The sequence below is a fragment of the Hypanus sabinus genome, chromosome 4 (genome assembly GCF_030144855.1).
Source record: "Hypanus sabinus isolate sHypSab1 chromosome 4, sHypSab1.hap1, whole genome shotgun sequence".
In the NCBI taxonomy this organism is placed as follows: domain Eukaryota; kingdom Metazoa; phylum Chordata; class Chondrichthyes; order Myliobatiformes; family Dasyatidae; genus Hypanus; species Hypanus sabinus.
The window spans coordinates 80,471,789-80,484,777 of record NC_082709.1 but is presented as its reverse complement, the minus strand read 5'-3'; the positions used below and the strand labels follow the sequence as shown (position 1 = coordinate 80,484,777).

The 12,989-nt window shown below is 44.1% G+C and overlaps 1 protein-coding gene across 1 annotated transcript; it reads left to right on the top strand.

Annotated features, from left to right (window-relative positions):
* The first annotated feature begins 3,734 nt into the window (after positions 1 to 3,734).
* On the top strand, positions 3,735 to 10,073 carry LOC132392134 (interferon tau-like). The gene is made up of 4 exons (XM_059965982.1): positions 3,735 to 3,866; positions 4,007 to 4,096; positions 8,753 to 8,992; positions 9,107 to 10,073. Exons 1-4 carry the CDS (start codon positions 3,735 to 3,737, stop codon positions 9,203 to 9,205), a joined length of 561 nt encoding a protein of 186 aa, XP_059821965.1. The 3' UTR covers positions 9,206 to 10,073.
* Positions 10,074 to 12,989: the final 2,916 nt, after the last annotated feature.

Below are 12,989 nucleotides of genomic sequence, written 5' to 3'. Positions count from 1 at the left end.
CTCTATCTGCCATTCTGCATCTTATCTCTGTTATGGTTTACATCATTTTAGTTCCCTACCTAAAATTAATCCTGGGTGGAATTTTGTTTCTCATAAGTTCATGCACATGAAATTTTGCAATTTCTTCTGTCCAGCATCCTCTAGTGTTATCAGTTTAATCTGAGAGTTGTAGGTTTCAGCCCCTTTTCAAAGGAAAATTGTTTAAAGTTCCGTTCGTTTTCCCAAAAATTATTCCTCTAATTGTCATTTTTGCAATGGGAATATGCATTGGGAATGTTCTGACCTACACTTAGTGCACAGGTTGTGGTTTGCAAAACCATTCCTCTTGATTTCATCACTGACCTTCAGTGAGCATAATGTGATTGTTCTTCCAATGGTTAGAAGATATATTTAACTTAATTTATTTATACTGTATTTATTCTGATCATTTTTAAAAGTATGTACATGTATCTCAAAACTTTTAATTTATTATTATTGTGAGAATTGCAATGGATAATATATTTCTACATTTAATAAAAAAATCATTGAAGATGTTTCTACATGTTAATTATTCTGAATATTTCACATTTTTGGAATACAAATTTTGTGCACGCTGATCCTCCTCACAGAATATAACATTTCGTCTTCTCACATCTTGTTAAAGGTACTTCCCCCGCTTTATTCTTTCCCCTGCAATGTCACACTCAGCATATGAGTACACTTCACAGTGATTTGACTTGATTTTTATCTTCCCTGTATGATACTTGGATTTACGTTCTTGGTTTTCATCTTCATATTCTCCCTTCGAATGAGGAAGTGTTGAATCCGAAGTGAACGTGTAACACAGGCCCATTTTGTAAAAGCAGAAGCCACATGCAGTAGCACTGTCAGGGAGGGTAACGTACGGCTCTTCTTGCTAATATCGGGCTCACTGTGGCAGTGGAGGAGGCTGCAGTTAGGTCAGAATGGGACTGGGATTGAGAACAGACGTGCTTTTAGAATCCAGGATCATAAATTCTAAATTTAAGTTTATTGTCAGAAGCATCAGTGCCCACGTTATAAATGCCATGAAAATTAGCTTTTTGTTTGCAAGAACAGCACAGCATATTATAAACATTACTAACAGAAGTTAGCAAACGTAATTTACAAAAACAAAGTCCTGTACAGTGAGTATATAGAGTTAGGAAAGAGGCTGAGGAGAAGGACCTCCAAGGTAGTGCAGGCAAGAAAGGGACACAGGTCGATAAGGTGGTTAAGAAGGCTTATGGGATACAGTACTTGTTTTTATCAGTCGTGGCATTGAGTTCAAAGGTCAAGAGGTTACGTTGCAACTTTATCGACTCTTGTTAGGCCACCTCTGGTGGTTTGCATACAGTTCTTGTCGCTCCACTATAGGAAGGATGTTGAAGATTTCGAGAGGGTGCAGAAGAGGTTTACCAGGATGTTGCCTGATTTAGAGGGCATGTGCTGTCACGAGAGGCTGAACAGATTTGGATTGCTTGCTTTGGAGCAGCATAGGCTGGGAGGGAGAGCTGATAGTGGTTTATATTCTTTACTCAGAGAGTGGTAACTGTGTGGAATGAGCTTCCAGTAGAAGTGGTAGAGGCAGGTTCGGTATTGTCATTTAAAGTAAAGTTGGATAGGTATATGGACAGGAAAGGAATGGAGGGTAATGGGCTGAGTGCGGGCCAGTGGGACTGGGTGAGAGTAAGCGTTCGGCACAGACTAGAAGGGCCAGGATGGCCTGTTTCCGTGCTGTGATTGTTATATGGTTATATGATGATGAGATGCATAGGTAGAGTAGACAGGAAGTCTCTTTTTTCTCCCAGGGTAGAAATATCTAATACCAGAGGGCATGCATTGACGGCGGGTTGGGGTAGGTTCAAAGGGGAATCGAGAGGTAAGTTTTTTTACTTAGGAAGTGGTAGATGCCTGGAATGTGCTGCCTGTATGGTAGAAGAGGCTTTTAAAGAGATGTTTAGATAAGCACATGGACGTGGATATGAGGAAGATGGAGGTAGGAGGGATTCGTTTTTAAATTATTTTTAAGCTGCCTCGATACAACATTGTGGGCCGAAGGGCCTGTTCCTGTGCTGTACTGTTCTATGTTCTGTAAACTTACAGGAACATAAATTATACACAAGTTACGAAATAAGAAAAGTAGACATAACTACACAAGTAAGTTGTGCAAGTTGATCCAGGGTCGTGTTAGGGTATTTCAGGTCGGAACAGGACCCCGAGACGGTGGGGAAGAAGCTGCTGAAGAGCTTTGAGATGTGAGTCTTCTGGCCCCTCTAGTTTCTGCCTCGTGGGAACGTTTCTAATGGATGTTGCTTTCCTGGGGCACTGTCTCCTGCCGATGTCATTTATGGTGTGGAGAGTGAGGAAACTGGACGAGTGTACTACACTCTGCAGCCTCTTGAATTCCTGTGCATTGAGTTTCCACACCAATCCACGATGCAACCCGCCAGAACGCTTTCTACTGTACATCTGCAGAAGTTTGGCAGAGTATTCGATGACATTTTGAGTCGCCTTCAACTAAGAAAATAGGGATGCTGGTCTGCTGCGTGTCTTTACTGTTGCATCCCGCAGTGGTCGAGTGTGTTGAGTCCTTGGATGTTCCCGGTGCATGCTGGCAGTAGTTCGGTAGAGGCTCCTTCACGCTAAACTGGTTGAAGTGCCCTTCGATACTGAGGAGGGCATTGGGGAGGCCAGTTAATCACGGAGCTCAATCCCTCCGGTGTTAATTTGACATCTGCCTGGGGTGGGAATGTATACTTCAACCAGTGTAATATCAGAGAAATCCCGCGCTAGATAGTGACGAAAACCATAGGAATGAGAGAGAACCCCCTGCTCCGAGGACTCCAGCACTTAATCAGGAAGTAGATGTCATGGCTTCTGCAGTTTTATTGGCGTTCCACTCCTGTTGATAAACACGCCCACTTTCGGAAAGGACGAACCGTCACTTTTACCCTGGGACGCTTTCGTTTCGGGTGAATTTGCCGCGCAGCCACTTCCCAGCGGCAAGCTGAGCTGGAGACTATCCCGCAGAGAGAGCAGGCATCGGAATCGCCTTGCGATCCGGAGACGAAAGAAACGCCGAAGTGTCTTCTGTAAAGAACCCAGACACCATACCATCTTCATAGCGAGCACAGTCGCCAGCAGAAGGACGTGGCCCGGGCGCTCTGCACTGACCACCCTGCGATATGGCACCACTGCAGTTGGATGTAACAGAGAAGATCAGCGCTGACAGATGCAGTGTTACGGTAACCCTGATAACATGCAGCCCCGACGGATGCACCGACACAGTCACGTCCTCACCCCAGCACGTCCCTTGCCAAACTCGACCCACCCTCCACAACACCTTGGACCCCCGAACTGAACGAACGCACCAAGATCCTGAGCGCTGTTGCTCTCCCCGCTGGCGGATTTTCCCGTCGCTGCAGCTGGACTCTCCAGCTTTCAGATTCCTTACTTCAGAGCGGAGACCGCTCTCTCCCGACAGGCTCCCAAATATCCCGGTCATTTCACTTTTCGAATGAAACCTATTTTCGGATTTTCACATATAAAATCCGGCAGCATGGCAGAGAGAGCTCAGAACAGGATCCCCAGACACGGGTCTCGGCAGCACCAGCGTTCGCTCCCGGATCACAAGCCGTGGCATTTCCATATCGAGAGTTCCATTCGGCGAACAAGACCCGTTTTCGGAGCTGATTCTGGTCTCAGATCGGTGCTGTATTCAGTGTCGGGTGAAGATGGCATTGGGCCGTGTTTGGAGAGTTTGCAGTGTGTGGCTGTTGTTGACCGTGACCCTGACCCTGGGCTGTGAGAGGTTACAGTTACTGCAAGTTCTCAACAGAGAGACTCTGGGCGAGCTAAATGAAATGGTGAGTTGAACCCGCTCCCAGAGACCGGTCCTGACAGTCCCCGGCTGTTTGCTGTTACCAATCAGGTGATTTCAAAGAGTCTGTTGTCCGGTGTTTCTGTGTGTGGGGATTGTCAGTAACGTTGATATCTTCTGTCTCAGGGTGGCCGCCTCCCTCGACACTGTGTGACTGAGAGGCTGTCGTTGAAAACCAAGCTCTTGGAGCTGGTGAAACTTTCGGCGGAGGTTCCTGTGAGTAATCTCTGCATTTTACTTTAACGTAAATTATTCGAGATATTTGTGTGATGCTAAGAATCTGACTTGAAATTGAACAGGTGAATAAACTATTACAGAATGTCAATGCTTTCTCTCCATGTCATTGGCATTTTCTGTCACTCCAGCTCGGATCCTAAGGAAAACATTCAAAGGGAATATATCTGACTGCAGCCTTCACACCCTGTCGATCTCCTCCTGTGTCCCACTCACTGGTGGCCCACACTGTGTATCTAACACCCTCTCCTCATCTCACATGCTCTAACACTAAACATGCCGCTCTCTGCGACCTTCTGCTTGTTACTCTCACTCCTTCTCCCTGCGCCCCCTGATCAGGCTGTCTGATCGTTTCAACTACCCACTGCATTTATCCCTTCTGACCATCTGCTGTGAATCTTCTTATCCCCTCAAAATCTCCTCGAATCAACAGAAAAACGGTGTCCACCACGGGTGATGAAATCAACAGCACCATCCTAATAATCTGACACCCAAGATTAAGTGCCCCCTCCAACCTGGTTAAATGATTGTTCAGCTTAGTTGGCCCACTGGGATCAAGGAGACGATGGTTCTGTGTGTGTGTGTGTGTGTGTGTGTGTGTGGGGGGGGGGGAATAGAGGTGCATCAAATTATGTGTGGTGGAATTAGAATGTATTGCATTATTTTTCCCCACAGCTGAGGTGTCTACATTGATTTAAGTCAAAAAAGTAAGAGGTTTGGATGGGACATTAGAAAAATGTTCCTCCAGGGTATGCTTGAAATTTGGAACCCAGCGTCTGTGAAGATATTGAGGGCAAAAATTTTCACAACATTTAAGGAGTATATGATTGCTTCAATTGCCAACGCCACTGAGCAGCTAATGGTGAATGAGCATGAGAACAATGCAGCACAGTACATGCACAATGTCTATTCTAATATCATTCTAACCCATCCCTCCCTCATAGTCCTCCGTGTTCCTTTCTTGCATATGTCTATCTAAGAGTCCCAATAATGTCCTAAATGTATTTGCCTCGACCACCACCCTGGCAAGACGTTCTATGCATCCACTGTTCTCTGTGTAAAAGACCTACCTCTGACACTGCCTGCCCATACATTCCTCCAAACGCCTGAAAGTTATGCTCCTTTTATTAGCCATTTTCATCCTGGGAAAAAGTCTCTGTTGCCCACTCTACCTTTGCCTGTTATCATCTTGTACACCTCAATCAAATCATGTCTCATCTTCCTTCTCTCCAAGGAGAAAATCCCAATTTATCCTCATGACACATGCCCTCTAATCTGATCAGCATCATGGTAAGTCTCCTCTGCACCCTCTCTAAAGCCATGTACTTCCTATATTGAAGTGAACAAAACTGAACACAATACTCCAAGTGTGGTCTAACCTGAGTTTTATAGAAGAGTTATAGAAACATAGAACATAGAACTGCAACATTACCTAACAGCTCTTACACTCAATCCTATGAGTAACTCCAGATGTCTTCTTAATCATCCTGTCAACTTCCTCAGCAAATTTAAGGGATCCATGGACATGGACTTCAAGATCCCTCTTTTCCTCCACTTAAGATCCCTGCCATTAACTCTGTATATTCTGCCTTCAATTTTGACCTTCCAAAGAGAAAAACTTGATACTTTTCTAAATTGAACACCATCTGCCATTTTCCAGCCCAGCTCTGCATTCCATGAATGTCCCATTTTAACCGAAATCAATCCTCTATTCTATGCATAACAGCATCAATCTTTGTGTTATCTGCAAACTTACTAACTCTCCCTTCCGCTTCCTGATCTAAGTCATTTAAAAAATATTACAAAGAGAAGAGTTTCAGGACAGATTTTTGCAAACACCACGAGCGAGAAGACTTCAAGTCAGAATGTGTTCCGTCAGCTACCACCTTCTGCCTTCTGTGGGCTAGCCAACTCTGAATCCACGTAGACACGTTTCCCTGAATTCAATGCCTCTTTACTTTTTGAATGAGCTTACCATGAGGAACATGTCAAATGCGTTACTAAAATCCATAAGACTACATCCACTGTTCTGCCTTGGGGATTTCCTTAATTCGATGTGTGATGGCCTTTTCATGTCCAGTTCTAGCTCTCCTAAGTCCATTTGTTAGCTGCTGCCTGGCTACTAGCAGACTAGATGGGCCAAATGGTCTAATTATGCTCCTATGTGTTATAGCCTACCTTGTAACTCTCAAGAGTCTGATCTTGTCTTACTAAATGTTAGGTATGTTTCTTTCTTCCTCTAAACTAGGTGTTCCACTTCTCTTGTCAACCGTGATTCCTTCACCCTACCATCTTTTCCTTGCCTTTATAGGGTAAACCTATCCAGAATCACATGCAAGTACTACAGCCTTCACATTTCCATGGTGCATTTCTCTGAGTGCATCTGTTCCCAATTTATGCTCTCGTTCCTATCTAATAGCATCATAATTCACCTGCCTCCAATTAAATAATTTATCATACTGTTTGCTCCTATCCTTCTAAAAGGCTATGGTAAAGTTGTGGGAGTTGTAGTCACTGTCTCCAAAATGCTCATCTAAAAAAGATATGTCACCTGACCACGTTCATTGGCTAGAACCAGTCTTAATGTGACCTCTCCTCTAGTTGGCCTGTCTGCACACTGTGTCAGGAATCCTTCCAGTACACACCTAACGTGTTCTGTCCCATCTAAACTTTTTGCACTGAGGAGCTGACAATCAATATTAGAGAACTTGAAGTCACCCATGACCACAACCCTGTATCTTTCCAAAATCTGCCTCCCAATCTGCAGCTCAGTATCTCTGATACTGTAGGGGGATGGACAGAAAACATTCAATAGAGTGACTGCTCCCTTGCTGTTTCTGACTTCCATCAACACTGACTCAGTAGACGATCCCTCAAGGATGCCCTGCGATACCATCCCAGATTAGCAATCCCACTCCCCCACCATTTCCCCTCTCTCCCTGTCCCTTTTGAAAAATCTAAACCCCAGAAAATGCAACAGAAAATTCTTGCCCTTCTGACAGGCAAGTCTCTGTAATGGCCACAACATTGAACTTCCATGTACTGACCTATGCTCTAACTTCATCACCCTTGTTCCTGACATTACTTGTACTAAAATAGACATATTTCACACCATATAACTGACTGCCTTTATGCTGTTCCACTGCCTCTCCTTCCTCACAGTTTCTCTCCAGGCTGCATCTCCCTTCTACTACCACTGCCCCAATCACTCTGAAAGAGATTTCTTTAGGTGGCTGCTTGATGGGTGGTATGGACTGAGAGGACCCCAGCACCTTTTTTTCTGTGACTTTTATTTGCCTCTACTCAAGTTTTGAAGTGTAGAAGATGCCTATGATCTGCTTATCTTAAAAATGTGTGATGGCCATTGGGCATCAGGTACCACAGGGTGCAGACATAGGACACCTCAGCTCACATTACAAGACACCCCTAAAAAGTTCCCATTCCCATAGTCACCTGTCATCGATTCCCCTAACCAGTTCACCTAAAATGTGTGGCTACTGGGAGATCCTGCTTTCTCTGGTGGACAGAGCATAGGTGTGTAGGTGCAGAGTAAGCAGCATCTCCCTGTGGCCACACATTTTAATTCCATGTCCCATTCCCATTCTGATACGTCTACCCATGGCCTTGTCTATTGTCAAAATGAAGCCACACTCAGGTTGGAGGGACAACCTTATTTACCGGCTGGGTAGCCTCCATCCTGATGGCATGAACATTGATTTCTCTAACTTCCGTTAATGCCCCTCCTCCCTTTCTTACACCATCCTTGATTTATTTATTCCCCCCTCTTTCTTTCTGGCTCTGCCCATCACTCTTTGCCTGTTCACCATCTCCCTCTGGTGCTCCCCCCCTCCCCCTTTCTTTCTGCCTGGGCCTCCCGTCCCATGATCCTTTCCCTTCTCCAGCCCTGTATCCCTTTTGCCAATCACCTTTCCAGCTCTTAGCTTCACCCCACCCCCTCTGGACTTCTACTATCATTTCGGATCTCCCCCTCCCCCTCCCACTTTCAAATCTCTTACTATCTTTCCTTTCAGTTGGTCCTGACAAAGGGTCTCGGCCCGAAACGTCGACAGTGCTCCTCCCTATAGATGCTGCCTGGCCTGCTGTGTTCTACCAGCATTTTTTGTGTATTGCTTGAATTTCCAGCATCTGCAGCTTTCCTCGTGTTTGCAAAGTTAACATGCAACTGTTTATGCCACTGTCTTTATAAATTACTGTTTAATCTTTGTAACAACCCATTCGGACGACTGTCTGTTTCGCCTCCTTGATTCCCCTCTTTGTGAGATTGTCGATTTCTATAAAATCTCCCCCTCGCTATTTCTGGTGAAAGGAGAGCAGACTCTAGTCTCTGTGTAAGTAGCATCCTGTGGCATCGATGCCATTCCCTCATTCAGTCAAGCGTCTTGTTCTTCATCCGTGTGGTTCATTGCTCATTCCCTGTTGAAACCTCTAGCTGTAGACGGAAACTGCCAATGATGTGGCCTTCAATTCACAGTTGTTAGTAGCCCTCCATTTGCGGTCTGTATATTTTAAGTTGATGTTTGATTTTGTCTTGTACTAAGACTCATAAACACTCTGTTCTAATTCTAAACGTTTGTGAGACCACGGCCCTACTAATGTCCCCATGTGTGTTTTGCACAGGCCCAGGAAAGGATCCAGATTGTCCATCAGACCCTGCATCACCTCTGCAGGATCTACAGTATGAACCTGAGCTCAGTCAGCTGGGTCCAGAGCTCAGTGGAACTCCTCCGGCTTCTGTTGGATCGGCAGCTCAGAGAGCTGGATGTGTGTGTCCGGAAACCAGGCTCAGAGACCAGACCAAGGAAGAATGCCGCAATTCTTAAATACTTTCAGAAATTGAGAGAGTTTCTGAAACAGAAGGTACATTGATATTTAAACATGTGCCTGCCAATACACTGATTTATCTACTTGATACTTGTTCATTATCTAATTTTTCACTATTGAGTACATTTGCCTTTTTTTCCTCCCTTTTAGGGATTCAGCAACTGTGCCTGGGAGATAACCCGCACTGAGACCATGACGCATTTGAAACAGCTCCTTCTCATTATGGCAAAAATCAGCAGAGATCACTGAAGATTTTCCAGAGTCAATTTCATGAGGGATCAAGATTTATGACTATTTATTTAAAATAAATTTCAAGGAAAAGTATATCTGAACAGACTGATATTACATTCAAAAATAAATTAAACTAAATGCTAGAAATGTTAATGGAAACACCAACTGGTGCAAATAATCAGTGCATGTGCAGAAGAAACCTGAGTTAATTCCTCGAGTCAATGCTCATAAACTTGAAACGCTAACTGTTGTTCACTCCTCTCAGCAGTTGTCGGAGCTGTGCATGTTTGCAGTATTTTCTGTTTTTACTATTTATTATATAACTATATGAATCACATATTTTCATTTGGCAAGTGATGTGGAAGGAATAATGTCCGGGTCTTTCTCCATATCCAGTGTTGTATTAATTTATTGTATTATTAATTAATTAATTTATTTTTGTAGTATTACTCAGTGATGACATGTGAATTTGCTGAATGATCCTATTCTTGTCCATTCATATCAAGACAGGCAGCTACTGTAATGCAATGATCCATTCCTGGAAAAGGTGCACAGTGGACAGCTTCGTACTCTATCTGCCATTCTGCATCTTATCTCTGTTATGGTTTACATCATTTTAGTTCCCTACCTAAAATTAATCCTGGGTGGAATTTTCTTTCTCATAAGTTCATGCACATGAAATTTTGCAATTTCTTCTGTCCAGCATCCTCTAGTGTTATCAGTTTAATCTGAGAGTTGTAGGTTTCAGCCCCTTTTCAAAGGAAAATTGTTTAAAGTTCCGTTCGTTTTCCCAAAAATTATTCCTCTAATTGTCATTTTTGCAATGGGAATATGCATTGGGAATGTTCTGACCTACACTTAGTGCACAGGTTGTGGTTTGCAAAACCATTCCTCTTGATTTCATCACTGACCTTCAGTGAGCATAATGTGATTGTTCTTCCAATGGTTAGAAGACATATTTAACTTAATTTATTTATACTGTATTTATTCTGATCATTTTTTAAAGTATGTACATGTATCTCAAAAGTTTTAATTTATTATTATTGTGAGAATTGCAATGGATAATATATTTCTACATTTAATAAAAAAAATCATTGAAGATGTTTCTACATGTTAATTATTCTGAATATTTCACATTTTTGGAATACAAATTTTGTGCACGCTGATCCTCCTCACAGAATATAACATTTCGTCTTCTCACATCTTATTAAAGGTACTTCCCCCGCTTTATTCTATCCCCTGCAATGTCACACTCAGCATATGAGTACACTTCACAGTGATTTGACTTGATTTTTATCTTCCCTGTATGATACTTGGATTTACGTTCTTGGTTTTCATCCTCATATTCTCCCTTCGAATGAGGAAGTGTTGAATCCGAAGTTAACGTGTAACACAGGCCCATTTTGTAAAAGCAGAAGCCACATGCAGTAGCACTGTCAGGGAGGGTAACGTACGGCTCTTCTTGCTAATATCGGGCTCACTGTGGCAGTGGAGGAGGCTGCAGTTAGGTCAGAATGGGACTGGGATTGAGAACTGACGTGCTTTTAGAAACGAGGATCATAAATTCTAAATTTAAGTTTATTGTCAGAAGCATCAGTGCCCAGGTTATAAATGCCATGAAAATTAGCTTTTTGTTTGCAAGAACAGCACAGCATATTATAAACATTACTAACAGAAGTTAGCAAACGTAATTTACAAAAACAAAGTCCTGTACAGTGAGTATATAGAGTTAGGAAAGAGGCTGAGGAGAAGGACCTCCAAGGTAGTGCAGGCAAGAATGGGACACAGGTCGATAAGGTGGTTAAGAAGGCTTATGGGATACAGTACTTGTTTTTATCAGTCGTGGCATTGAGTTCAAAGGTCAAGAGGTTATGTTGCAACTTTATAGACTCTTGCTAGGCCACCTCTGGTGGTTTGCATAGAGTTCTTGTCGCTCCACTATAGGAAGGATGTTGAAGCTTTCGAGAGGGTGCAGAAGAGGTTTACCAGGATGTTGCCTGGTTTAGAGGGCATGTGCTATCACGAGAGGCTGAACAGATTTGGATTGCTTGCTTTGGAGCAGCATAGGGTGGGAGAGAGAGCTGATTGGGTTTTATATTCTTTACTCAGAGAGTGGTAGCTGTGTGGAATGAGCTTCCAGTAGAAGTGGTAGAGGCAGGTTCGGTATTGTCATTTAAAGTAAAATTGGATAGGTATATGGACAGGAAAGGAATGGAGGGTAATGGGCTGAGTGCGGGCCAGTGGGACTGGGTGAGAGTAAGCGTTCGGCACAGACTAGAAGGGCCAGGATGGCCTGTTTCCGTGCTGTGATTGTTATATGGTTATATGATGATGAGATGCATAGGTAGAGTAGACAGGGAGTATCTTTTTTCTCCCAGGGTAGAAATATCTAATACCAGAGGGCATGCATTGAAGGTGGGTCGGGGCAGGTTCAAAGGGGAATCGAGAGGTAAGTTTTTTTACTTAGGAAGTGGTAAATGCCTGGAATGTGGAATGTTTGGTAGTAGAGGCTTTTAAAGAGACGTTCAGATAAGCACATGGACGTGGATATGAGGAAGATGGAGGTAGGAGGGATTCGTTTTTAAATTATTTTTAAGCTGCCTCGATACAACATTGTGGGCCGAAGGGCCTGTTCCTGTGCTGTACTGTTCTATGTTCTGTAAACTTACAGGAACATAAATTATACACAAGTTACGAAATAAGAAAAGTAGACATAACTACACAAGTAAGTTGTGCAAGTTGATCCAGGGTCGTGTTAGGGTATTTCAGGTCGGAACAGGACCCCGAGACGGTGGGGAAGAAGCTGCTGAAGAGCTTTGAGATGTGAGTCTTCTGGCTCCTCTAGTTTCTGCCTCGTGGGAACGTTTATAATGGATGTTGCTTTCCTGGGGCACTGTCTCCTGCCGATGTCATTTATGGTGTGGAGAGTGAGGAAACTGGACGAGTGTACTACACTCTGCAGCCTCTTGAATTCCTGTGCATTGAGTTTCCACACCAATCCACGATGCAACCCGCCAGAACGCTTTCTACTGTACATCTGCAGAAGTTTGGCAGAGTATTCGATGACATTTTGAATCGCCTTCAACTAAGAAAATAGGGATGCTGGTCTGCTGCGTGTCTTTACTGTTTCATCCCGCAGTGGTCGAGTGTGTTGAGTCCTTGGATGTTCCCGGTGCATGCTGGCAGTAGTTCGGTAGAGGCTCCTTCACGCTAAACTGGTTGAAGTGCCCTTCGATACTGAGGAGGGCATTGGGGAGGCCAGTTAATCACGGAGCTCAATCCCTCCGGTGTTAATTTGACATCTGCCTGGGGTGGGAATGTATACTTCAACCAGTGTAATATCAGAGAACTCCCGCGCTAGATAGTGACGAAAACCATAGGAATGAGAGAGAACCCCCTGCTCCGAGGACTCCAGCACTTAATCAGGAAGTAGATGTCATGGCTTCTGCAGTTTTATTGGCGTTCCACTCCTGTTGATAAACACGCCCACTTTCGGAAAGGACGAACCGTCACTTTTACCCTGGGACGCTTTCGTTTCGGGTGAATTTGCCGCGCAGCCACTTCCCAGCGGCAAGCTGAGCTGGAGACTATCCCGCAGAGAGAGCAGGCATCGGAATCGCCTTGCGATCCGGAGACGAAAGAAACGCCGAAGTGTCTTCTGTAAAGAACCCAGACACCATACCATCTTCATAGCGAGCACAGTCGCCAGCAGAAGGACGTGGCCCGGGCGCTCTGCACTGACCACCCTGCGATATGGCACCACTGCAGTTGGATGTAACAGAGAAGATCAGCGCTGACAGAT